This window comes from Platichthys flesus, chromosome 22 (assembly GCF_949316205.1).
Source record: "Platichthys flesus chromosome 22, fPlaFle2.1, whole genome shotgun sequence".
Classification (NCBI taxonomy): domain Eukaryota; kingdom Metazoa; phylum Chordata; class Actinopteri; order Pleuronectiformes; family Pleuronectidae; genus Platichthys; species Platichthys flesus.
This window is the reverse complement of record NC_084966.1, coordinates 4,543,397-4,569,587: the sequence shown is the minus strand read 5'-3', so window position 1 is coordinate 4,569,587 and position 26,191 is coordinate 4,543,397. Positions and strand designations below refer to the sequence as shown.

Below are 26,191 nucleotides of genomic sequence, written 5' to 3'. Positions count from 1 at the left end.
TGAATCACAAGTGAATCCGGGCTCAATAGCAGGTGTGGTAATATTTCACAAATATTAATAAAAAGGATGTCTGATCGTGGTGACTAAATCATGATTCACGGTTTTACTGTTCTAACTTTGTTAAGGGCAGGGAAAGATAATGATCTGGTTAATTATTAAAAACTCAACTCTGCCTCAAAGCACTTTTTGTTTTTACTATATTAGAGCCACGACAGTTAGTTTGTTTTTTAGTCATATATAAAAGTACAAATACACAATTCTGTTTCAGGAGAAGAGGAAGTGCTGCGTTTTCTCTCCTGTATAATGATGTGACTTGTCTGGACAGTTCAATTCTACTAAAACAGGTTGTACTGGTTTTGTTGCTCTTCAGCAGCTGCTCCCATCGACACATTATGCTCATATTCAGGTTTCTCTTTTCAATTAGGGTTTAAATGAGGCTCCAATTCAAAATATAAAGTCTAGAAGCGCCTCGGAGCGTCTGAAGTAGTTTGTTTCGTGATCCAACAGGGGGCGCTCACTGATGTTTGAGGACCACTGTTTCCTGTGGGCGAGAGGAGCTCCCTTTAACGTTGACTTTGGGTTGTTTAACACCCACGAGACATCGATGAGTTTAAAGTGATACGATCGCATTGCTAACTGTTTGACCATTTCCCCCCCTCTTTTTGATTTCACCCTCTGGTCTGTTTTCCTTTAAATGTCAGAAGATGGTATTTATATTCTCTGCTCAGCATTTGGGCCTCACGTTCCAAATCTGCGTCTCCCTGGCCTTCACTTGACACAAGCCAAGTTCTCCCACCTGACATCTGCTCCCCACCATGAGTGTGTGGACGTGTGCACAGAGTGTGTGTGAGTGTGTGAGTGTGTGTCAAAGCCAAATTTACGACTATAATCATGTAAACCCAGCCGGCGCGTGTGTGTGTGCAGGAGAATATATACATGGTCTGTAGGGCATTACTAAGTCATTGGGATGGCTGTTAAATGAACCAATGAAGCCAGCTAGCTTCAAACACACACACACACACACACACACACACTCCTCCTCCTCCTCCTCCTCCTCTCCCGTACCAATGAGCTGGACCTGAGCCTCGTAGTTGCCGCTCATGACGGAGTCCGTGCTCGGCGTCTGGCACCTGTAGAGCCCGGCGTCCAGCGCCTTCACCTCGGCTATCTTCAGATCCATCTCGTTGTCGCTGAGCCTCACCACCGAGATGTCGCCGGACGCCACGCGCTTGCTGAAGGCTGGCTGGGAGTAGGTGGCGTCGAAGGTGGAGATGATCTTCAGCTTGGTTGCGCTCGCCTCCCTCGACATCATCCACTCGAAATCCTGAAAGAGGGATCATGATCATTGTATTTTCATAACCCATATTGACTTCTTTGTTAGAGTTCCTATAGGATCTATTGCTACTCACAACTATTCTGGATGGAACTTAAAATATGCAGTAAATATCCCATTAAGATATGATTTCATGATCCATTTGCAGCTCTTTGCATGTTCTAACGTTAAAACATGTCATACTGAATATTCTCATGATAAATAAACAGCTCTCTAGCTGCAAGGACCTCAAAGCACATGGTTTCTGTGGAGTCTGGTTGACAATCACCTGCTCACGAGGTCCCGAATACTCGCTGACTTCACATCGGATGGAGACTGGCTGACCCTCCACCCGGATCAGTGGACCGGGAGACACCTTCACCACTCGGGCCGAGCACCCACCTGCAGGGGCGAGAGAGAACGTGAAAGAGTAAAATTAGACTTCAGCCGGGTTTGATGGACGATGTATTGAAATCTGGAATTTCAGAAAAGCAAAACCTCCCTGATCTATGAGCCGCAGCATTATCTGCTGCATAAAAATAGAATTTGCAGGATGAATAGATTTTATTCAGTTATCATTTGGAAGGGAAATACCTAATGTGCGTGTTCCATTAGGAGCAAGATGACTAAACAGACAGACTATGATTCATCATCACCGGCCAGGGTTTATAAATTGGACGTTAAGGGATGACGTTTACAGATTTGACAAACACGCTCATAAAAAGAGAAAAGTCGCAATCTTGGACACGACGTACACACACACACACACACACACACACACACACACACACACACACACACACACACACACACACACACACACACACACACACACACACACACACACACACACACACACACACACACACACACACACACACACACACACACACACACACACACACACACACACACACACACACACACACACACACACACACACACGGCTTGTTGTAACTTGACTGAACAGTATCGATAATGATCCTGAAGAGTGTACAGCACACACACACACACACACACACTCATGCACGAGAAAGAAAACAGCCGCTGGCTATGGCAGCCCTCCAGCTGATCTCAAAGACCCCCTCCCCTAAAAGAACAGCGGCACACAAAGCAAGCCGGTCGCTCTCCTGACATTCCAGCTGCATGAGTGAAGCATGTAGCAGCACGGCACAGGCTGATAGAGCTTGCTTCCTGGTTCAGGCTGCAGGACGCCCCCCCCCCCCCCCCCCCCCCCCCCCCCCCATCCGACCCACCAGCTGAAGGTAAAGAGGAGACGCTACATGCTGCTGGGGTTGTGTGGAGGAAGAATATCAGCAAACTACACTTGAGCAGCTTGTTGGCAGGTAATCAGTGAGGAGGAGAAGGCCGAGCGAGGGGTCCGACCTTCACCACGAGCAGGAGACTGTCAAGGGGTAAGAGGTGGCATCAGATTCAGATCCTAATCGCTGTCGGTTACAGTTACAACTCCGTGCTGTAGGGATTCAACCTCTTCTCCTCCGATAACAAATCCCCATCACTCAGCCCTCCAGAAGAAACGAGCCAATCCCAAAACAGGACTCTCGTTAACTGTCCTTCGTCATGACTGAACAAATGTCCCCGATATGTCACAGATTGTAAATAACACACTGACCCTAGACTGTGTTTACTATAAAAATGGACGACATGATGGCAACATAAGAGTAAGAGACCTCGCTGCATTTTGGGAACTGAACTGTGTCTTCACGCCAAGCATCACAAAGTAGTACAAGCATTTTGGCAGCAGACCCTCGGTCACATTCTGACTGTTATCATCCTCAGATTGAATTTGACCCAATTCAAATAGTAATTCTGCAGCGTTTCAATTAGCAGAGAGTCTCGTGTAGAAACATAAATTTCTTCCTCGGAGCAGAACATCTTCACCTGGACGGAGGAAGTGCTTCATAAATAAGGTCCGGTGATACCCAGAGCGGCTCCATCAATACTCAAGGGTTTCTTTGGCGGTTAGCCTGGAGTTGTGTGTGCACGCCTGCTGAGTGTGCGCTTTTTCTGCTTTAGTAAGTCACAAGTCACAATGAAATGAGTCCCACACAAAAAGATACTGTATGTTGCCGTTTACGATCCCCGACAGGAGCGGCCAATGAGGCAATTTATGAGATAAACCAGAGACGGGTGGCTGGTGACGGATTGTTTGTTTGTCCGACTGCGATAATTTAACGGTAACAGCGAAGAGAAGAAGAAGAAACTACGACGCCAAACAAGAATAACTCTAATTTAATGACGGTGCGCCTGCCATACCTCAAGCTAATGGAACAAAGTGGTTTATTCAACGTCCAGTGTGAAGTGTCTGAGGTTCTTCTACGCCGCTGAGTCATGAGTTTAACAAGGTCCGCTTCTTTCTGAATTCAAATCGCTTCCTCGAGTATATTTTTCAACATGCAAAACGCATCTAATGCAATTTATCTTCCAGCTTAAGGTGAGACAATCTATCGCTTCCTTTCCGCTCTTTGCATTTCCTTTGCTTAAAAGGATGATGGCTCCATTCATCACTAAAAATGAGACTCAAAGTTGCTGGGCCAGCAGCAGCAATAAAAAGATGTGGTTTTTAAACTCGATTTCCAGCCGGCCTGTCCGTGTCTCTCCTGAAACTAAATACTGCTTGGCCAGTGCAGCCTGAAGGCAGGAAGGAGGTGGGATCATCCACTAGAGTCACCTCAGGCTTGAACTTTGTTTCTAAGTTGACATCGTGGAGGGGAATTGACAGCTGGTGTTAAAATGAGAAAAACACACACTCTGTTCACCTCAACCTTTTTTGAGCGATCGCCCTGAAAGAACCCGGTCGACTCTCAGTGAACTTCACCGGGACGTCTTGGCCGGACCCAAAAGTCATTAAATATTTCTCAGACATAGAGGAGGGTCAGAGACATTTGCACGACAGAGGTGGACCGCAAAATTAAATAAATGTGCTTTTAATTTCAAGTTAAAGTCGGGTGTAGTTACCTGAGCGTGCATAGTGAATATAATGTGTTTAAAGCTTCCTCGTTTCATTTTAAAGGGTTTAAGTTCAGCAGGAATAAAAGGCACATGCCTCCTTCAATGTGGAAGTATTTTCATCATTTTACCATCAATCAAGGGTGTTGCAGCAGGGCAGGCAAAGAAAGAAATTGCCTGGGGCCCCCGAGCTAAGAGGGGGACCCCAAAGAACAGCTGTTTGCAACAATTTAGTGAGCACCCCCTCAAATTCTATGACCGGCTGTGTCGTGACAAGGCCCCATGCCACTTGTTTTATGCCAAAAGCTACGCGATTTTCGCGGCCCTGTGGAAGACAAGAATGTCTATATGCTTGTGTATGATGGTGGGGGGTTTGCACTTCAACTTTGCTACTGGAGGGGGCCCCTGTCCCCCCACCCCCCAGCCAACAATCGGTGTCTCTCAGCTCAGCACAAACAAGTAGTCAGGCCTCTCCCGAGTTGCCGCACCAAAACAAAAATGGAACTTCATGGAGAAAACTGTTAAACAGGTTGCACAAGCTCACTGGTTTTGACACATTGTCAACAGGACCAGTTCTGTGCTGAGGGAAACGAAACGTGGTGACTTTGGGAGGGGAAGACGAGGTGGAACCATGAGGTTTTATCCTCTAGGGAGTCTGCACACCAGTTGGATTTTATTTGAAGCACGAGAGTCCAAGTTGAGGGGAAGCAATTCTGCCTCTGCAGCTCCAGAACACACAGCACCCCAGGAGCGCTGAGCGATATTTGATCATCTAGCTCTGCTCTAATTTAAGCCAAGTCCCTCTCTCTCTCTCACTCTCAGTCTCACACACACACACACACACACGAGGGAATCCACTGTTGTGCTCACACACATATGGCAACCTCAGCAGTGGTAGGCCCTGTTTAACCTTGTTTGGCCCGGAGGGAGAAAGGAAGCTGTTGAACAAGCCTGGGTTTGTCCCAGACTGAGGTAAAATCCAGTTTAATGACTAAGCACTGGTCCTTGGGTTGAAAGCACGCTGGTGATCAGTCCCACTGGTTTTACTCTGGTATGGACGCAATTCAAATAATAAGGGTGATTGTGATGGACGGTCTGGAGTGGCATGTAATGGGACCTTGATCACCTCATGATTGGTCTTAATAGGCGCAGGGGAAGTGATGGAGGCAGGCAGTTATGTTTTCACTTCTGCTCGATAGTTTGTTTGTGGTTGGTTTGATTGTGAACAGGATTACACAAACACTAAATCCCGGAATACCACGCAACTTGGTGTAAGGATGCAGTGTTGGTGCGGGAAGAGCTCTTTAAATTTTGGGGTGATCCGGATCTGGGGGCAAATCCAGGATTTTTCTTTTACTCTTTAACGCTGCAACATTTTCCTTGATTTCTCGCAGAATAATTCATGGCTCTAGATGAGTGTGAGCAATTTGGTACAGATCCACATAACAATCTGGCTCCAGTAGATGTTATTGTGGTTTCATTGGGCCTCATGCTTTAATTAACCTTAAGGCAGAATATTAATTAAGCGTCTCTTTAAATGACAGACTCACTATGGCTTAAACACAACTGAGCAGCTGTTACAAAACACCGAGGCAGTGCATGTAAGAGGGAAATAGCTGCAGCTCGCCCTCTCAGGGGTGGGGGAGACTTCAGCACCGAACTCCTTTTACAAACATGGCATTTTTTGCATATTTCGCCTGTCGCCACACGCAGGAACGTCTGAGTGTGATCAAGATGCAAAGTGTTATTGTCTCGAACCGCCTCTTCAATTCGGCTTCATTCACTGATTCAAATGACACTTGCTTTCCACTTAAACCCACTTTTTTAAAACCTGCTTAACGTGCCTCTGCTGCCATAGACATGCACATAGGTTGGTGGCAGCTTGGATGTTAAGGAGTTTGAAAAGTTTAAAATTTAATAAAATTGAGAGGTGCTTAATGGTTCTGACACACGCCGATGGGACCAATGGATGTTAAAGATGTGATAATTAGGTAATGTGAATTTAATCGACGTGTGTATTTGTTCTGAAATGCAAATTAACTTTAAATTGGCTTGTTTTTAAGTGAAGCGTCGGGTTGACGAGAGTTAATTGGCAAACAGCGATTAAAAAAGGTATCTTACCGAGCGTGAAAACACAGATGATGACTGTGAGAAGAGAATAATCCATTTTCATCCCTCGCTTCTTCCAATCTTTCCTCTTTTTCCTTCACTTTCCTCCCTCGTTCCCTTTGTCCGGAGAAATACGAGTCCTCCTCTCCCGCCGCTGCCGCTCCACTAAAACTCTCAGATGCGTGTAGTCCCCGCACCGCACCGCACACCGGGCGGAGCCGCGCAGCAAAACGGATGCACACCGTGAGTCCCTGGATCCAGTGATCCGGATCAAGACGAGATCGCGTTTACACGGTGCCGACAACACTGAACCGGTTTACTGCTGTTGTGTGTGAGTGTGTGTGGGAATGTGGGTGAGAAATGAGGAGAGAGAGAGAGAGAGAGAGAGAGAGAGAGAGAGGGAGGGAGGGAGGGAAAGAGAGAGAGTGGCCGGAAGTTAGGTGAGTGTCTGGAGGAGGAGTGGAGAGAGAGAGAGGGGGGAGACAGAGAGAGAGAGGGAGAGAGAGGGTGAGAGAGAGAGGTGGATGTGAACCTGTCTCTATCATGTCACATGGTTCAGTGTCTGATGGTTTAAGTCTCGTCTCAGATTATGTTACTGAGTGAAATATCAGAATAATAATAATAATAAAATATGCATTTTGTGTTTAGAGATAGCGACAACATCTGAGTTGTGATTCTGGGACATTATTGCGGTGGCCCTGAGGTGGAAAGCACAACGAGAAGCCACAAAACATCACATAAAGAAAGATAAATAAGAAGAAACACAAGTTTATACAAGGAATAACAAAGGTTAATAGTAAAAGACAACGATAAATAGAAGAACACACCAACAAATGATTAAATACAACAAATAAGACAACACAACAATGACTTGTCTTATCTTAAAAAGCTTGTCATTAAAGGTCATTGATTCTACAACCAGGTAATGTTGCTCCTGGAACTTATAAACACACATACAAGTACAAACTATATGTTCTGGGGAAAGTGAATATTGGAATTTGTATTTGGCATGAAAGTGGTTCGGTTCACATGAGGATGAGAAACCATCTTTCACTGTTTTCATCTCCTCCTGCTACAGGCTGCCGTCTTTAACGAGGCTGACACAGTCGTGTTGGCAGCTACTGTCCTTTGGTCAGACCCACGCTGGGTATTTACACAGGCCGGCCGGGTGGGGTCAAAGGTCACTGCTCAGTCAGCCTCCGCAGGCGCGCAGAGGGGGAGTGGGAGGAGCTGTGAAGTTTGGGTGTGTGGCCTCGGGGTCAAAGGTTGAAACTTCACGGGTCGTCTGCTGCGGTAATATGACTAATTTTCCCAGTGTGTGTGTGTGTGTGTGTGTGTGTGTGTGTGTGTGTGTTGTCGACTATTACTGTATGTGGCGTCTGCTGACACATAGCATCTGTTCAAACTAACACACACATACACACACCACACACACACTAACAAATTTACACACACAGTGGTCAGAGGACATTGCATTAATATCCTTGAGACTTAATTTACTAATTCTGACCTAACCCTAACCTTAAACTAAAACCTGATGCTAACCTGAGCCTATCTTTATCAGGGTTACTCCTTATCTAATCCTTATCCTCATCTTACCTTAACCTAAGCCTCACCTAGACGTAAACCTTACCTTAAATAAAGTTACTACTTGCTTAATCCTAACCCAAACATAACCTTAACCTAATCTTGAACGAAACCTAAGTTTAAAACTGAATGATTTACATGACGTTGTCCCCTTGCATGAGTAACACCTAGACCACACACAGACACACACACACACACACACACACACACACACACACACACACACACACAGTCTTATCTTACGGCCATTACTACCCTGTCAGTTATTAACCAGATCCCAGGTTCTTGCTTGTGCATCTGGTTTTAATAGAGCGACAGGCTTTTATTCTGAACCACAGACCACGTCCTCAGAGAATGAGATTAGGGTTAACCCTAACCCACTTGTCTCAGGGAGACTCTGACAGAGAGTCAGAGATTGATTCTCAATGTTCGGTCAAAGCTGTAAAGTGTATGAAGTTTCAAACCATTTGATTCCACTGCAGCAAATCCAGTGTGAAAGGTGTGTGAGCTCTGGTTAAGCTCCCATGATGCAACTGCACGGTTTTCTGCAGTTATTAAGTAAGCAGAGAAAAGTGATGTCAACATTCAAATTTACTCTCCCTGCTAAAAAAGATTTGCTTTTTCATGTCATTCATAGGTCGATTAAAATGTATATTTTGCATTTCTTTGCATTTCTGTTTTGTTTTACAGTCCTAGTTATAGATGAGGCCACCATGCAGAAGTCCATCGAAGAAAAAGGAAATTGAAAGTGTTACACGCAGGTACACATAAACGTCTGGACATCTTTACGTGAGAAGAATCAAAAATCTGATCGTACTTATATTCAATATAAAGACTTTTTTCCTTATTCCTAATTATAATATTTCAAACAAGAAGTCAAGACTGAGCTTTGAGATGAAATTCTAGGAGCTACATCGCCATCTAGTGGTTGCAATAGAACAATACAGAATCCTCTTTTTCTTCTGAGCTTGAGTGCATATTTTTACCCTATGAATCTTCAAATTTTTTTTTTAAACCCATCCATTCATCCATCCATTCATCCTTCCATCCAGCTTTGCATCCATCCATCCATCCATCCCTGCAGTTACAATAATCTGTGTAGAACCAGTTTCTCCTGCAGAAGAAAAAACCTTGTTAATGAATCCCAGTGGGAAATTGCAGCGTTCCAGCAGCCAAGTCGCATTAATCATAAAATAAATGAGCTACATAAGAAGCAAAACACAATAAAAGCCATAATGAGTTTTGCATTTTTCACACCTCCCTCATATTCTCCTCTTGTGAAACAGTTTTCTGAGAAGGGCACAGTTATTTGCAGCAGTGTGTGTGTGTGTGTGTGTGTGTGTGTGTGTGTGTGTGGCCGGGAACTAAAGTGGATTTTAAAAGGACGAAATACGATGAGATCAGCTCCGAAAAACTGTTTCTGTTTTAAAACTGCGGGGAAAGGAAAATATCTGGTCGAAACACAAACACCCCCACACACACACGCACACACACACACACACACACAGAATAACAATCTTGCAATCTGCAGCAGCTTGTGTACCACCAACCCTCAAAACCACGACACACATTTTTGTTAAAAAGACAGGATATGTGACTGACACATGCACACTCTTCCTCCGCCGTTAGCTGCACAAGTGAAGATGACGCAGTTTGAAACATTTCAGCCGCTGTTACTTTACTGGAAAAGTCACAGCATGGTTAACAGCATTTATTCAAAAGAACTCACTGCACAGTTTCTCCATAAAAGTCCATCATAAGAAGAAGGAGGTACAGGTGGGTTCAAAGACAAAAGGTACATTTCATTAGAAGAGTCATTTTCCTGTATTTGTCAAACTGAGACACAGAAATGATTAAAAAAAACAGCATTAAGAAGATAGGATTTGTTTTAAATGTACATTAAAACTACTCTGACTAATTGTGTCTCCAGAGAGAAGATGACACAGAGAAGAGAATAACAACCAAATCAAATATTACACTGAGCATCTACTGAGTTCTGAAAAGGAAGAATTGAATTTTAAGGTAACATTCGCACATGGAATAAATACAGAAAGTTTGAGTTTGCGTTAGCGAACCTCTTTTACTTTTAGAGATTATTTGATAAAGAACAACATCCTGATGACATCATGGTGGTAGAAACAGTGACGGGTCTTCTTCTCTGACACTCACATCACATCACGTCACACTCGCGTCCTGGGAGTCTTCGACCTGGGCTTAGGAAGAGGAGGAGCCTGCTCTTCATCTCCGTTAACATCTGCTCTGGCGTTCTGAGGAGACAGAGAAATAAAACCTGATCGTATGCTTTACTGGTAATTACCTATTGTTCCAATGTTTTCTGATGAGGCAGCTGTTGCACATCCCTACATGCAGTGTTGTGAAACCTCCACTTGACCCTCCTACCTGTGCAGGTCTCATGGTGCTGGGCTGGTGGTGATTGAGGGGGGGCTCTGGGGCTCTGGGACGTTGCTGTTTGGAGCGATGTTGGCGAGGACCAGTGTGGCCGGCCGGTTGCTGCTGCTGCTGCTTGTGCTGGTCCTGGTCCTGGCCCTGACGCTGGCCCTGGTGCTGACCCTGGTGCTGGTGCTGGCCCTGGTGCTGGTGCTGGTGCTGGTGACGACGACTGGTAGGATGGCCATGCTGAGGACATTGGAGGTGCTGCTGCTGCTCAGGGTTGGCCCACCTCAAGCGGAGCTCCTCCTCATCTGAGCATTAAAAGTAATGATGAGTCCAAATCTTTGTCTTTCTTTATCTTTGGCAAACATTTTTAAAAACTACATCCAAACTACAACGCAGGGGGTCATGTGATGGGAGCCTGACGAATCAACAAAGCTTATATCTTAACCGAGACGACCCAATAAGTGAACGGTTGTATCTACGTCATTATTTCCAATATCTCTGTTCCCAAACGCACATTTTGTCCAAATATCTCAATTTTCATCATCATACTCATCAAGTGTGTATTTTAAAAGAGTGTACTGTGTGAAATAGTGTTAATTCTAAATGTTATCACAAACTAAACAGACAAAACAAACTTACCGATCTTCTGAGATCTTTTTTTCCGTTTGGCCCGGACACAGCAGACGATGATGATGATTATAAGCAGGAGAACGAGACCTGATCAGGACGGAGAACAACAGGGATGTGATTTAAACATGTCCAAATCTAAAATGGCGTCAGGTTTCATTCTTCTCAGGTTAATTCCACACTATCTCCACACACAACATACACATGTATCACACATATATGTATCACACTGACATGTTAACTTGGAACTACACAGGAGAGCAAACCTACCTCCACCACTACCCACACAGATCCAGATGAGTTCCCACATGTCGCCGGGGAAAAAAGATTCTGAAGGAGGAAAGAAATCAAATATTGATTTCGTATGTTTTTGAGTCAGTTTAATAACTGGTTTTACCAAAATGCCTATTTTCATGTCAAGGGGTTCAAGTGTTTGATGGACAGTTGATCACATTTGAGGTGCTACTGTAATAACCCAAGTAGAATAAACGAAAAGTCTGAAAGCAACACACAAACACACACACACATAAATACACCCCCCCACACACACACACACACACACAGAGCAGCATTATTATGTCCAAATAGTTTGATAGACACAATGATCTGTAATGAAGAAAAAAAAATGGAGATTTCGAGAATATAGTCAGAACATTAAAATAACTAGGATGTATTAAAGAAGAAAGTCATAATATAACAAGAATTAAGTTGTAAGTCAGAGGAAAGTTGTAAGAACACAAGTAGTAAAGGAGGATGAAGTTGTAAAATTTCAAGACAACTGTTGTAATTCAGAATTAAGTCGTAATATCATGAATAAAAAGAGATGTCCCTTTTGCAGAAAATAATCAGCAAGGAGAACTTGTGCTCGCCGGGACTTCAACAAATATCACACAGATGAAAACAGCGACAACCTCACAGTCGACCACACACAACCATATCCTCCAAGAAAGAACAAACTCAGTTTCCTGCACATCTTCATGATAATGTGGAGCTGAAGGTTAATCATTTCTGTATTTGTGAAACCTGTTGTACAAGATTCAGGATCTTATTCCCAGAGGATAACACTCACTTTGGCAGAGGCCAGTAACAGTTGTACTGGTTTTAGGGCCGAGGGCGTTAGATACTCTGCAACTGAAGGAATCTTTGACATCTTTGAGCTCCAGTATCCAAACTGGACTTTTCGGGTTTTTCTGCTCCTTGTCATTCTGGAGCCAGACAAACGTGAGCCCCTCGACCTGCGGGGTGACATTTCATCAATTAAAGGACACATTAGAGGATTATCATGAGAATTCAAATTATTAAAGTAAACCAATATGGGTTCTTTAATAATTTGAATTTTTATTGGCACGATGCTCCGTTTGCGCTCACCTTACCAACGTCGCAAGTCAGTTTGACTTTTGACTTTGGGAGACAGGTAGTGTTCACTGTCGGCTGCGGGACACGATCTGAGTCGAGAGGAGCAGATCCATCATGATTCAGAGGGGTGCTTTTTATGCAGTGTGAATATAGAGGGATGATCAGAAAGATAAAATGTGTTGAAACTTACCAAGTACACATACATGCACGCTGTCTAACGATGCTGCGGATTTTCCATCCCCTGTGTGAACCGTTGGGGTGTATTCCCCCGCGTCGGCTGGTTTCACATTCCTCAGAGTCAGGGATCCATTTGGAAAAATATTATCTTTGGTCCCAATCGAGAAGACGTGCCCCTCTGCCCCTTTACTCGGGGGTCTTCGCTCCACGATTACGACAGAACCTCGCTTCCACTTCACTCTCTCTGTGTCTTTCAGCTGGTGCCCCAGAGGCACCGCGAAGGCCTCTCCTCTTGCGGCGTACCTGTCGCAATTGGGCTGAGACTCTTTGGAGGAGAGAGACAGAAACACAACGGAGAATGAGACGCGGCCGTATGAACGCCCCCATAACTGTTTTTGCAAATGTCAAAGCTTCATCTGTGGCCTACAGCTGCTGCAACCTCCCTCACACCTCAAACCCATGAGAGAGAGAGAAACACACACAGAGAGGCAGCCAGAGGAGCACAACACAAATGGTACAGTCTCTGGGGAACATGAAAGTCATCAACAACAGCTACAACACAATTTACGCTTCAGTCTTTGAGGAACCAAAGAGAAAAAGCTTATATGAAATGAAAAGTTTGAAAATAATAGTTTCAAACTCAGGTTTAATGATTGAGTGATTTGAAGGAGTCTCTCTTTCCCACGCCTCACCCTGAACCGTCTATGTTACTCTGGTGAGTGGGTGGATCAGTTAAAAGTCGATCTGTCAAACAGCTGCTGGTAATGGTGTCGGTCACCAACTGTTCTCGGCAGAATGGTGGATTTAGAGGTACAGAGAGTTAAGTTGTATTTTCCGTGACATTAGCTCACAGGATGTACGTATGTCACCAGGTCAAAAGTGAACAATATAACAAAAGACATGAACCTTAGTTCAGACCTTAGTGTGACCTTTTCACACTAAAAGTGTGACAACACCCTCAAAGGAAGTTTAAATATGCCTTAAACTTATATATTGGTAAAGATACAACCATTCTCTGCCATCACAAGCAGCGTTTATGTTTTCAAAATAGGAGAAATTAAAATACTTTCACAGAAAAACAAACTGATATCTATAATAACTATAATGAACAAGTTGCATCATTCAAATAATCTTAAAATAACAATAAACTTCCAGCACTAACTCACGGTTCTTTAAGGGGCTCTATGCTTTTTTAATTCCGGTTCATGAAATGAAGTCGGGTAAAAACTGCAGAACAGGCGACAATAGCAGGAAACAACAGACAAATGGGTGAAAGCTTCAAGTCGATTTCACACCTTTATTCTGAGGCTCAGCATCAACACCCAGCACCGAGACATCTTGAGAGTTATGTTCAACAATGCGTTCGGTCGAGCAAAAGATGCATTCCTTAAATGAATAAAGATTAAATATTGTCTGGAGTGCTTGAAAATGAAAAAAGATTTCAATGATTTCAATATTTTTGTTTATATCGTCCATCTTCACGAGACACGTCTATAACAAATGATAAAAGATTTAACACTTTTAAAATACATAAGAACCTGTGTCTTTTTTTCATGTTTTCTACGCTCCAGCCTTAACGTGGATTTCTCTGATTCATGTTTTGATTCCTTTTGATTCAATGGCTAAAATCGCTGTGTTACTGTAACCAGTCCCACCACATCAGAAAGGAGACTGGTCTGCAGTGGCGGCACTAAGGGCCGTTTCTTTCTGTCCTAGTTTCGAACTCGCATTCGCCCGCGCAACCATTGATAACTATAGACTCACAAATATATACTGAATATACAACAAATCAGAGCATCACACAAATGAAAAAGAGAGTCCTCATCTTATTGTATATTTAGATGTTGCGTTAGAAGAACAAACAATGTTGTAACTCATTTTATTTCACCAGGAATAAAGAATATAAATTAAAAAGAAAAACCTCCACCCTGACATTGACCATGAGCCGCTCCCTTTGAGCAGCTTAGTTAAAGTCTCTTAAGTATTTTTTAAAGTTTTGGCAAATTTTCCTACAACTTAAAAACGACATGTTTTGAAACTGTGAGGAAAAACGAATAGGATGATGATAAACATATTTGGACGTGATGTTAAATGTGATTCACAGAACAAATGGGGTTGAAAACACTTACAGAGGTATATTAAAACCAAATATTCTTTGTTCGCTTATGAAAATATCACAAAAGTGAAAGTTAAAAAGTATCAGTCAGTTTGAAATGTTCTGCGAAAGGAGAAGAGGATCTGATCTATTGATCTGTTACACACTAAACTGTTCAGTACCTGTGGAGGAGATGACGGAGCAGAGCAGCAGCAGCAGAGGGACCCCAGAGAAAGCAGCCATCTTCATTGTCATCCTCATCATGTTCGGCTGAAAAGAAGAACAGCCGCTCTGTGCTATCAAGGTTATTTCCTGTCAGCGCGCGTTTTGATCATATTCATGCATGTACGTGTGCATTCTTTGGTTTCTAAAGGAAGTGATCCAAGGGGCCCTATCTGCTTTCATCGCTACAGCATGAAACAATGTCTATGTTTGCTGCTTCAGGGACTAAAAATATAACCAGTGAATTTAAAGGTCATCACAACATTATCCCAAATAATTATATTTTAATAATCATTTATGTTTTAGGTCTTAAAGATTAAAAACCCACTGCGTTCTTAAATTCAGCTCTTTTAATTTGGGTTCACTAAATTTATAACAAGGTTTCAAACAATTGGTTTATGTGTCTTTTCCATTTGCTCTACACTTGCTGCCCACGTTCACACATAAAGGGAAATTCAAATAGTATCTTTAACAAGTTTCCTCTTATTGTCACAACATGTCAAACAGCAAAGTCATGAGCTGACGAGTTATAAAAAACACTCTTTACATCTGTGTTTCATAAGGTAAGTAAAGATGTTTGGATATTTCTCTCCGAAGTTTAAAATGTAGCTTATATCTGAAAAGAAAGATTCATAAAACAGGTTTGCTGTTTAATTTGCTTGAATGAAAAGTTTTAGTAGAACACTATCCCAAAGGGAGAAACGCTTTTTACAGTCATTGTGATAAACGTTTGTCTACACTCTTTTTACGTAGAAGAATAAACATCTCACCTCTGAAGCCTGGACCTCACCCTCTCTCTCTCTCCGACTGCACTGGAGGCCAAGCTAGAAGCTGCCTTATCTACAGCTTTTACACAGACCAGTGGCAGGTGACGTTGTGTGTTGCACTCGATGAATACAGGGGAAATGTGGAAACATTTTAGCTTTGAATAACAGCGTGTGGTTTCCATCATGTCTGAGCCAGTATGAACTCTTTAACCCCTTCCTAACCGTTTTTACTCATTCAAGACCCACTCTGGTCTTTTGGGGGGGCTGGTGGAAACATCCATCTTGATACATCAGCTAATATTCTTACTATTGTATCAGATACAACTAATAGAAATTGGTAAATTGAGTAAAAGGCTGGGTAGTTTCCATTTCCTAAAGCAGGAGGGCAGTGTGGTTGACATTCGCTTGACAAAGAGTGAACAGCAGATTGGTTCGGGGGTCTATTTTCAGCATTGGATGAACACAGCCGCTCTATAAGCTGTTTTCGTGGTTAAGATTTTAAGATGTGCACCAGATTTTGAAGTGACCGTGCTGTGGCCGCAGCCGCATCATGAGGAAGTGTTTTCTTGATTTAAGCCAGCAGAACGTTTGCATGTCGCACACAAGCAAATTCAAAAGAGAAGACACAACATGCATGTGTATTAATAGGAGTCAGAAATGAATTTGATGCCGAACCTGAGGCCTAAACCTGCTGATGATTGTTTATTACTGAATTTGTAGAAGTGATACCAAGACTAAACGACTGGCCACTGAGATGCCATGTTCACATAAGAGAAGAAGAAATTCAGTGAGGTAAAACATAACCTTTCACATCCTCTGGGAACTTTATTCTTCTTTCACTTTTGATTTTAGTTCTTGTTCCTGCTCGTCCTGTGGGTGTGTGGGGTTGTGGCATGGAGTGTATATGAAAGATGGATGACATGACTGCTCAACAACTTGACTGACGACATTCACCCTTTACCACCGACACAAAGAGAAACCTGGGGAGCAGCAACATCACTGTCAGGACTCAGGTGTGAGCAGCATTGCACTTGCAGTACCTCCATTTGTCCACAACGTGGCACAAATGCATTGCATTACAGGTGCATGTAGCTCAGAATGGAAGACCAACATCTCTTTATCTAATTTTCCAGTAAAAGTCAGTTTAAATGTGAAAATGCAGAAGTGATGTTTGTCAGCAGCTGCATGAACATGTGAAAACTTCCTTTAATGAGAAATACATCAAAATAAAGCAAATACTATAAGATATTAAGATGGAGAGTAAGAGATTATTTCCGCACTTAGTATTAAACGATTCTCGAATTTGAAAAACAACTTAAAATAAGGGTTATGAAAAGTTTGACCCTCGAGTTGAATATTCTTTCATTTCTACATTGAGGTCAGTTTTTTCACCTCTTTTTTCAGATTCTTAGTCACTTCCCGTTTTATTTTGTACTCATCGGTGTTTCTCAGTTCAGAACACGTCACTTCCTGACACTGTCTGTTTTCCTGTACCCCTTTCCTCTCTGTCTTGTGAGTTCATGAATTTGATATTTTATAGTTTGCTGCGTTGACAGGATGAAACGTTCACCTCAGTATTCTCTAGAACTCCCTGTGTAGTGAGTGGGGGCTAGTGGTTCCCCCCCGAGTTTCCTGCTGTGAGTGACTCAGATCGACCTCTTCTGTTAAACGGGTCTTTATAAATAGAGCAGTTATTTTTCCATCGCACTATCCAACTCGTCTGCGCATCAGACTGGAGACACCGAACAAACCCTTTAGATGATCCAGCATCCAACCACCGTCCGTGCCCAATCCAACAGCCAATCAGAGCGCTGCAGATGACTTCATCCTCATCATCCTCTCTGAGAGCTCTAAATAACTGCAGCCAATCAGACACTACACTGTGAAAAAGCGAAGGGTTCTCACTCTCCGATCAGCAGGGCTGTGATGAGCAGGGTGGACGCGCTGCTGAAGGGCCCTTGAGCCTCATGCTGAAGCTGTGCAGGCTCTCCTCCACATGACACGACCTCCGACTTGCGGCTGGAAGGGAACCAGCAGTTCTCCCTACATGGAATTAGAAGACAGCTGCACTACATGTCATAAACCATGCCTCCTCCATGTTAGTGGATGGATCATGGTCGGAACTAAAAAGTCAAATCACACCTTAAGATGAAACTCAAAATAATAAAACCACACGGTACGTATTAAATGTATTATTTAGCCAAATCATTTACAGGATTGAAAAAGCCATCGAAGTTTTCTTGGACACATTATTCAGACAGTGGCCGCTCTGCATTCACATCACACCTTAACTGCAGATACAGCCCAAGGGCCAGAGGAACAGTCCATTAGCGAGCTGACATGTTCAGGATGGGTTAAGTGCCTTAGAATCAATTTATTATAGCAGAGGCAGCGCTGTTAGGGGGTCTGAGGGTGTTTGAGTGTCTTTAACAAACAGCAGGTAGCCGTCATGCTCTGTAGCATCTAAATTAGAAATGTTTTTTTACAGGACTCAACAGTGAAGAGCTCTGAATATCCTGTGGTGTTACAGACTCGATGAGATGAGGTGATTGGTATCAATGGAGAGAATGATTTCTGTATTTTCCCCTTGAAGAGGCCCAGTAATACTCCCTCATAGCTTTCTTCTGGTTCACAACATAGAAAATCAGTTGGACACAGACAAATAAGACACATCGATGGAAAGGTCACGTCTCAGAGATGAAGTTTGAGACGCAGTTTAAAGTCTGTGTCAGCTGAAGAATCAACGAGAGCCAGGAACATCTCTCTGCTCCGTGTTCAGATGAGTTCGTCATTTTTCCTGACAGGTCTAACAGAATGATGGAGGAACAGTTTTTTGCACAAAAAAACATATCACAACTGCAGCTCTCAAGGCCAATTCGGGGAGGGGGGGGGGGGTGGTTCCAATTTCAGAGGAATGACAAGTGTGTCCAAAAATCCGGTGCGCTGGATTTGAGCTATTTTTAGAGGCGGAGTGTCCCGGGGCATTCCAGATCTGAGTGATCGTTGCCGGGTTTCTCTGGGGAACGTGGTCCTTCAGAGGTGCTGGATTTGTGTGATGGTTCTGGAGACGTGACGGCGGATGGTCCCAGATCAGGTGCTGCAGATTTGTGCGGGTTGTATTTCGGGAGGCTCTGCTGCATTCGTTTGATACCGTTCAGTTTTTTTTTTCCAGAAGTACGATGCACATGCCAGGAATGTGTTGCGGTGGATTACTGCGACAACAGAAGCCTGCTGTGATTACTCCAGGCTATTGTGGTACATCAGCCATTTAAGGTCCAACACAAAGTGTCCTGGATTGGAAACGTCCAGACTGAGCCAACTGTGCTTGTTGGATTTGTGGCGTTTCATCTTTAGTAGGTCGGGTGCCTTTTATTTTAGCAACACAGATGAGGTGTGCTGGCCTTGTGGATTATTTTGGGATATTAGCTCCAAAAAACAAGTGTTCATTAGCCAAACTGGTAGTGTTAGATTTGTGTTATTTTCTATTGGGAGCACTGGGAGTTGACGAAGCAAATGCAAAATGTGAGAAGAGAATGTCCTCTTACTTTTGAGAGGAAAATATTGATCGTAATAGAATAATTTACCGTTATTGTGATAAAATGTATATAGAGTAAGAATAATGTGTTTTTCAGGATGTAAAACTATGTGTATATATTCAAAATAAGATGGTTGCTTGAGTTAGTACGGTTCCATAAAGACCCTTGAAACGGTGGCCTGTGACGACCCATCCTCTCCTGTTGACAACTGATGTGCTCCTGCTGTCAGTCACATCCCTCATGTCACAACCCATCACGTCCCTGCTGTTGTGTGTGTGTGTCGCTGTTGTGTAACCTCCAGAACTCTACTGAGACATAAGCTGCTCTGACAACCGGAAGGACGAGACGCACAAACACGCACCTCACGCCGCCAAATGGTTAAATAATTGGATTCCCCGTATGTCTCAGCTGCCGACATTAACAGAATGAATGAGTCATTAAAATCAGATCATCAGATTAAGGTGTGTGTGTGTGGTGTGTGTTTCAATCGTGGCGCTCTTATAATCACATTAGGTTCAGGGTATTAGCGTGCATACTGGGGCCCCCATCGCTGTGACAGAAACATCTGGGGGAGTTGTGTGTGACCCAGCTGAGTGATGGATTCATGATCAGATAAATGAAGAGCGCTGTTGCCTACTAAGAATGTGTTCATGGTTTTATTGGAGATAAAAGCTGTTTTTTAATTGCTTCTACGTCTTTATAATTCATCTGCAACTCAGTGTTACTCTCAAACTGTCTGGACCTGATCCAAGTTACAGACAAGTTACACAGAGCAGGACCAGACCTTCAGGGAGAGGAATAGAAATGTTAGAGGAAACATTCCCTCTATTCCAAGTCAGTGAACCATCAAACTAATGTCCATTGTAAAAAAGTTGCGTACAAGCTGCTGGGAGCTGTACACTCACCCAGATGATGTTTCCTCCTAGGCTGACCGGTCGAGGCCTCTCATCCTGCGGCCGGCTGCCTCCGTGTCTCCAGAGTCACCGGTTCAGGATGAACAGCTGCCTGGACCAATCAGAGACAGCTTGACCAGGAGGAACTTGAGGAACTGGAATGATTTCACCGAGGAGAACACATTAAAGAGCAAGGAGCATCATACTGTCATATCAACACGGTCCCTAAATGATCAATAAACATGTACAGCACTGCCCCGAGGAAACATTGACCACACTCCCTTTCTAAATGGAATTTTCCTAAATCTGATGTTAATTCAATCCAAATCACAACCATGTTAATGCCATTGGAGTGGAATTCAAAGGGAGAATTGTTGTGTCGGGTTTGGTGCTGTGCTTCAAACGCTTGCATCTGATAAACCCTGCACTTAGATGGAGGCCACTGGGGAAAAGTCAGCTCTAGGCCTCTCCACATAGCTGGCTATATCTGGAGAACAGAGAGGGAGGACGAGAACGAGGGAGCGAGAGGGAGAGAATGTGAGTGAAGCTGCCAACAGAGGCAGTAAGTCCTCCAGAGTCAACACAGCTGAAGGGACGAACCCTCCCTCCATCCTTCTTCACCCCTGAAATGTCCTCTATCTATCTCTCTATCTCTCTATCTCTCTATCTATCTATCTATCTATCTATCTATCTATCTATCTATCTATCTATCTATCTATCTATCTATCTATCTATCTATCTATTTAACTATCTCTCTGTCTGTCTGTCTGTCTGTCTGTCTGTCTGTCTGTCTATCTATCTATCTATCTATCTATCTATCTATCTATCTATCTATCTATTTAACTATCTGTCTGTCTGTCTGTCTGTCTGTCTGTCTCTCTGTCTGTCTATATATCTATCTATCTATCTATCTATCTATCTATCTATCTATCTATCTATCTGTCTGTCTGTCTGTCTGTCTGTCTGTCTGTCTGTCTGTCTGTCTGTCTGTCTGTCTGTCTGTCTGTCTGTCTATCTATCTATCTATCTATCTATCTATCTATCTATCTATCTATCTATCTATCTATCTATCTATCTATCTGACTATCTATCTAACTGCCTGTCTGTCTGTCTGTCTGTCTGTCTGTCTGTCTGTCTGTCTGTCTGTCTGTCTGTCTGTCTGTCTGTCTGTCTGTCTGTCTGTCTATCTATCTATCTATCTATCTATCTATCTATCTCTCTATCTATCTATCTATTTAACTATCTCTCTGTCTGTCTGTCTGTCTGTCTGTCTGTCTGTCTGTCTGTCTGTCTATCTATCTATCTGTCTATCTATCTATCTATCTATCTATCTATCTATATATCTATCTATCTATCTATATATCTATCTATCTATCTATCTATCTATCTATCTATCTATCTATCTAGATAGCTCAGACACACAATATTTTATTCATGTATGTCCTTTAAATAAGAAAATAAGACATAGTGTACGTGCCGCTCCATATATATATACATACTTTTTGTGTATTTTGAGTATTATTAGGTCAGGGCCAAGTGGTTCCAGGCCAATAGCAGAATGTCTTGAGTAGCAGCGGCTCTTTTGTTTCTCTTCGACACTCTGCTCCATACGTTTCTTACCCTGATCCACTGCCCCCAGCATTCATGGGAGTTAATCATACTCTACATGTTCGAGGATGTGAGCACCATCGCTCTGTGGGAGAAAAACAAAACAAAACCCAGTTGTGTGTTTTCCCTTTGGAAGTATCTACTTCTGACAAACAGGAAATAAGAACATGTATATCCTGATTGTTGTGGTGCTTGGACGTCAAAGGGCGGGCGGCCCCCTAACTGGTCACAGGAGACTGTGGTTTGTATGACTGTGGTTTGTATGACTGTCAATCTAAAATAAAAACCTAAAAATAGGTACAATAGGAAAAACATTCATTCCTATTGTACTGGGGGAGTAAACCCTCTGTTTCTACTTCATTCTGTCGTACGTGATGATGACAGGAGCTGGTCTGGACTCAGCTCTGTGGTCAGGAGAGACAACGTATCTCCCTCTGTTCTGTGTTTTCTCTGGCCTGCTGTGGTTTTCTGTATCCTCCAGTCTGTGTCTTCCTTTCGTTCTGGTCTGAGGTCAGCGCTGCGTGGCATCTCACCATGTAAGGCTGCAGAGCTGAACGCCTGCTGGGGGGGGGGGGGGGGGGGGGGGGGGGGGGGGGGGGTAAAAAAAGAGAACAACTTGCTTGGTGGAATTTTTATTTTTCAGTTTGAAATGAAAGTGTCTGAGTCATTGAGACACTTTCAGTCCTGCAGACACATACGTACTTCTCACCACTCCAGGGAGATTTCACACGACAGCACAGGGGTAATCACACACTTGAATTCTTTTCAACCTTACATGGTTAAGCTCCAGACAAAGCAATGCTCTTGCTTTCACGACTGTTCCCAGCTGCAGGGTCGTGTCCAGGGCAGCTACAGTCTGATTTGATGTCTGCTCCTCACAAACCCCAATTTCCTCAAAGGTCGGCGCTGTCCGGACCTGGTCAATGGCTTTTAAATTGCATGTCAGAGGTCACCAGAGTTCAAACTCTTTTCTCTTCTTCAGTGTAATATATGTGTGAGTCTGCGTTTCAGTCTGTATAAAATGATGAGCAAGCAATTACTCCATATATGGTCACTTTAAATTGTTACCGCAATATTATACAAATCAATTAAAACGTGTATGTATATTTATTTTCACAGTGATCCATCAAACTGATTTTACCTGCTTCATCCACTATAATCCTCTGTCTAATAACATTCTGGTTGTTTTTAAAAGTGTTTTCATTTCTCTCACACTTCTTATGTAAATGAAACAGTGGCTCCGTCTGTTTCCTTTCCCAAATTGTTTCCTCCTACTTGAGAAAAAGCAGCTCTCCCTGAGGGAGGCTCATCTTATCTGTGGGAAAACACAGTGAATGCAGGTGATTGTTTAATATGAATGTGTCCGAGCAGCAATAACAACAAAGCCGTCTCCCCAGCTCAGTGACTAGCAGCCTGTTTACATGCAGATTCTCCTTATACGGCAGATGAAATGTTTTCTGGGCCAAAGAGGGGGGGTAGTGTTATTTTTACTTTTTCCAGAATTTTTTGTTTGACCCACGTCTCTTTTGATTCCTCCCAAGTGAACGCAGCTGCACAGCCCGTAGCCACATTCTGTCATTTACCCCCCAAAATGAGTTTAAATCTATATTCTAGGTTTTTTATAACAAATCTAAAAGCTAACCCAATAAAAAAGACCCAATAAATGATCCTGTATCGTTTTGCTCTCATTCACAAGTCAGAAAGGCTGTTGCAAGACGATATAAGACAATTCTATTTTACAAGGTTATTTAGGAAAGTACTTTGTCATTGCTGCTTCGACAATATCTGGATCTCATAGAATCAATCCTCAGGCCCTTCAACACCGGCCTGGTCGCCGCCAAATATTTATATTTAGAGGTGGCCTCAGCTGTTGGTAGGCACCACGCTGGTGCCAGGAGTCTGATCAGCCTGCCAGGATAATGAAGACAATAGAGTGGTGCACCCGGGATGTTTGATTCCTCGCCAGACTGCAAAGCTCGCCGTTGATGTACCGACTCTTCCCACTTCACACATCATCGATGTATTAAAGGGGACATGTTATGCCCATTTTACCACAGTGGATATGGTTCCTTGGGGTCTTAATGAAATGTCTGTAACATATTTTGGTCAAAATACCACAAGGATCATTTAAAACAGCCCTTCTCAGATTGACCTGTTTTGAGTTAATGCTTAAACCTTGAAATGCAAGTAGTGGCTTCTGCTAAATCAAACATCCAATGGTAAACACAAAAATAACTTCAAACTACATTACATAAAAAATGTCTTGTCAAGTCCAGCTGCAGCTCCTGGTCCCCCGGAGGAGGCGACCTGAGTAGGCCACGTCGAGCCACAGCTCATGTTCCCATACTGGCTTTCTTATGATTTGTGTTATTGGAGATATGCTAGAATAGATTCTACATGGTTTAAGGACAGATGCAGACTTCGTGTCACAGTAAAACTCACACACATGATTACAAGTGCTGTTCAAGACCTTTTATCAGTCGCGGAAACTTGGATGAACAATTTAATAGTTTAAAGGTTTTAGGTCTCAAACATAATGAACCTGGCAGATACCAACTACTGCTTGAGTAATTCACCAGCCTGGTGCGACCTCGGTCTCTCTCTCTCTCTCTCTCTCTCTCTCTCTCTCGCTCTCTCTCCCCCCCTCTCTCTCTCTCATCATGTTTACAGCCTCGGAGTGTGTTGCATATCTGACATTTCTCTTTCAAACTCCAACCGGCTCTGTTCTCATCTGGAAGGTAAGAAGCAGCATCCTGCACTCCTTCAATTTCCTCTTTAGACATTCAATGGAGGGGGGGTTGATAATCCTAACAGATGATGTCTTCATCCTAAAAATGCTTGGAATCAATCATGAGACTAGTAAACAAGTTATTGAAATATGTTATTATGATCGTGACGCTGTGTTCTAATGAAGCCCAGAAAGATCAATGAGCCAGTTACAGAACTTTGGGTTAAATGTTGCCAGTAAGTGACTCTGCAGACGTTCCGCAGTTACAGGGGGACATCCGTTATCTTAACGGTGAGGGTAAGAGGAGGACATGTTTAAATCTCCTTATAAAAAAGTCACTGTTCACATTCAGTAAACACAGCTCTGATGAGAGGGGGGGCTGGAATCTCCCAGGACTGAATCTCCCAGAGGGATAAACACTAATCTGAACTTCTTCCATTCCTATCCGAGACACATGATTATATTTTAGAGGAGCCAGGGAGCCGAATCAACTCCATCTAAGCACAGATTTCATAGTTTAAGGTTACAGGAGGATATGTGAGTAAAAGATTAAGGCCTTTGGTTTGAGATCTGTCCCTTGCATCAAACTGGCTTCATACTGGTTTTGATGTTTCCGGGTTTCAGTGGAAGGAGAGACACGTTGCCCAGTGAGTTAGAAAAGTATTAAATACAACCACAAATTCTTAATTCAATTTATTGGATGCGTACTCTGGATTGGCCGATCTGCAAAGTCCATGTAAAAGGTATTTAAAATGTACTCAGTTTATTTGTGTTGATGGATATAGATGTTTTCATTAGTTCATACTGGCACCTAAAAGATTGTACCAGTGGGCGAGTGACACTGAATGTGCCCCAGTTAGAATAACAGGTCAACATCAGCAAACCCTATTTTTGACCACACATTTGACCACACATCCGTCACACGGTTATATAATGAAGCTTCGCTGTGAAGAAATGACTTTGAATTTTAATCAAATAACAACAGAACTATGAGGTCTTAGTGTCTAGGAGATCAGAGCAACAAGTGTGTGTGTGTGTGTGTGTGTGTGTGTCTGTGCGTGTGTTTGTGTGTGTGTGTTTGTGTGTGTGTTTGTGTGTGTGTGTGTGTGTGTGTGTTTGTGTGTGTGTGAGTATGTGTTTGTGCCGCCTCATTTGCTACTCAAGACAACAGCTTACTGTGCTGACACACACTGATAAAACTCACACCCATGGAATGACTGGCATCTTTAGCTCACACACACACACACACACACACACACACACACTCACACACACACACACACACACAGACACACACACACACACACACTCACACACACAAACACATGTTTTTTCAAATGGAAACATTTCAGTCTTTACTTGTTAGGTGAAACATGAAGTAACTTTCATATCCAGCTACAGACCACGTCCCTCCCACACTGAAGGTATTTAGCCGATGGCAACAAGGGCCGGACAGCTGATTGTGTTTATACAAGTACAACGTGGTTCTTTGAACAGAACCCAGGAGTTCACTCTGCTCATACAGTCGTAAACATCTGAAAATAAAACCTGATTTACAGGCAAAGCTTAAGGCTTCACAGACATGGATGCCAAAGTTCAGTTTAACTCACTGAATAAAAAAAGAAAATACAGACATACACAAAAAAGACCAAATGGTGACAATGAAATCATTTGAAATATATATATACATCCATATTCAGTGTCTCTATAATTCTTCTCCAAGCCAAGGGAGATAAAGTGCAGCAGTGAATCCTGCTCACTGTGTTCAAGGTGAACCATCTTTTGCAAAAGCTTATTCAAGAACACA

General features: G+C 43.0%; 2 protein-coding genes across 3 annotated transcripts in view; both read right to left on the bottom strand.

Moving 5' to 3' along the window:
* Positions 1-6,748, bottom strand: part of ptgfrnb (prostaglandin F2 receptor inhibitor b) — a 42,897-nt gene extending 36,149 nt beyond the window's left edge. The window contains exons 1-3 of the mRNA XM_062380819.1: positions 6,404-6,748; positions 1,602-1,714; positions 1,066-1,324 (exon numbers count right to left, since the gene is read on the bottom strand). Coding sequence (XP_062236803.1) covers positions 1,066-1,324; positions 1,602-1,714; positions 6,404-6,455 — 424 coding nt within the window. The 5' untranslated portion in view covers positions 6,456-6,748. The remainder of the gene's footprint in view (positions 1-1,065; positions 1,325-1,601; positions 1,715-6,403) is intronic.
* Positions 6,749-9,968: 3,220 nt separating this feature from the next.
* si:ch211-132g1.1 (T-cell surface antigen CD2) lies at positions 9,969-15,732 on the bottom strand. Of its 2 annotated transcripts, XM_062381062.1 has the most exons (9): positions 15,623-15,732; positions 14,813-14,900; positions 12,549-12,860; positions 12,371-12,447; positions 12,072-12,237; positions 11,273-11,332; positions 11,015-11,092; positions 10,379-10,680; positions 9,969-10,245 (listed from the first exon to the last, which is right to left on the bottom strand). In XM_062381062.1, the coding sequence occupies exons 2-9, from the start codon at positions 14,892-14,894 to the stop codon at positions 10,159-10,161; spliced, it is 1,164 nt and encodes a 387-aa protein (XP_062237046.1). In that variant the 5' UTR covers positions 14,895-14,900; positions 15,623-15,732; the 3' UTR covers positions 9,969-10,158. The 2 variants fall into 2 exon arrangements, with proteins under 2 accessions (XP_062237046.1, XP_062237047.1); XM_062381063.1 differs by lacking the exon at positions 15,623-15,732 and having other exon boundaries at positions 14,813-15,124.
* Positions 15,733-26,191: the final 10,459 nt, after the last annotated feature.

Coding starts and splice junctions, on each gene's coding strand:
- si:ch211-132g1.1 (XM_062381062.1), bottom strand. CDS start 14,894: ATGATGAGGATGACAATGAAGATGGCTGCTTTCTCTGGGGTCCCTCTG. Junction 11,333..12,071: donor TGTTACTGGCCTCTGCCAAA/GTGAGTGTTATC, acceptor TTCCTCCTTCAG/AATCTTTTTTCCCCGGCGAC. Junction 10,681..11,014: donor AAAAAGATCTCAGAAGATCG/GTAAGTTTGTTT, acceptor TTTAATGCTCAG/ATGAGGAGGAGCTCCGCTTG.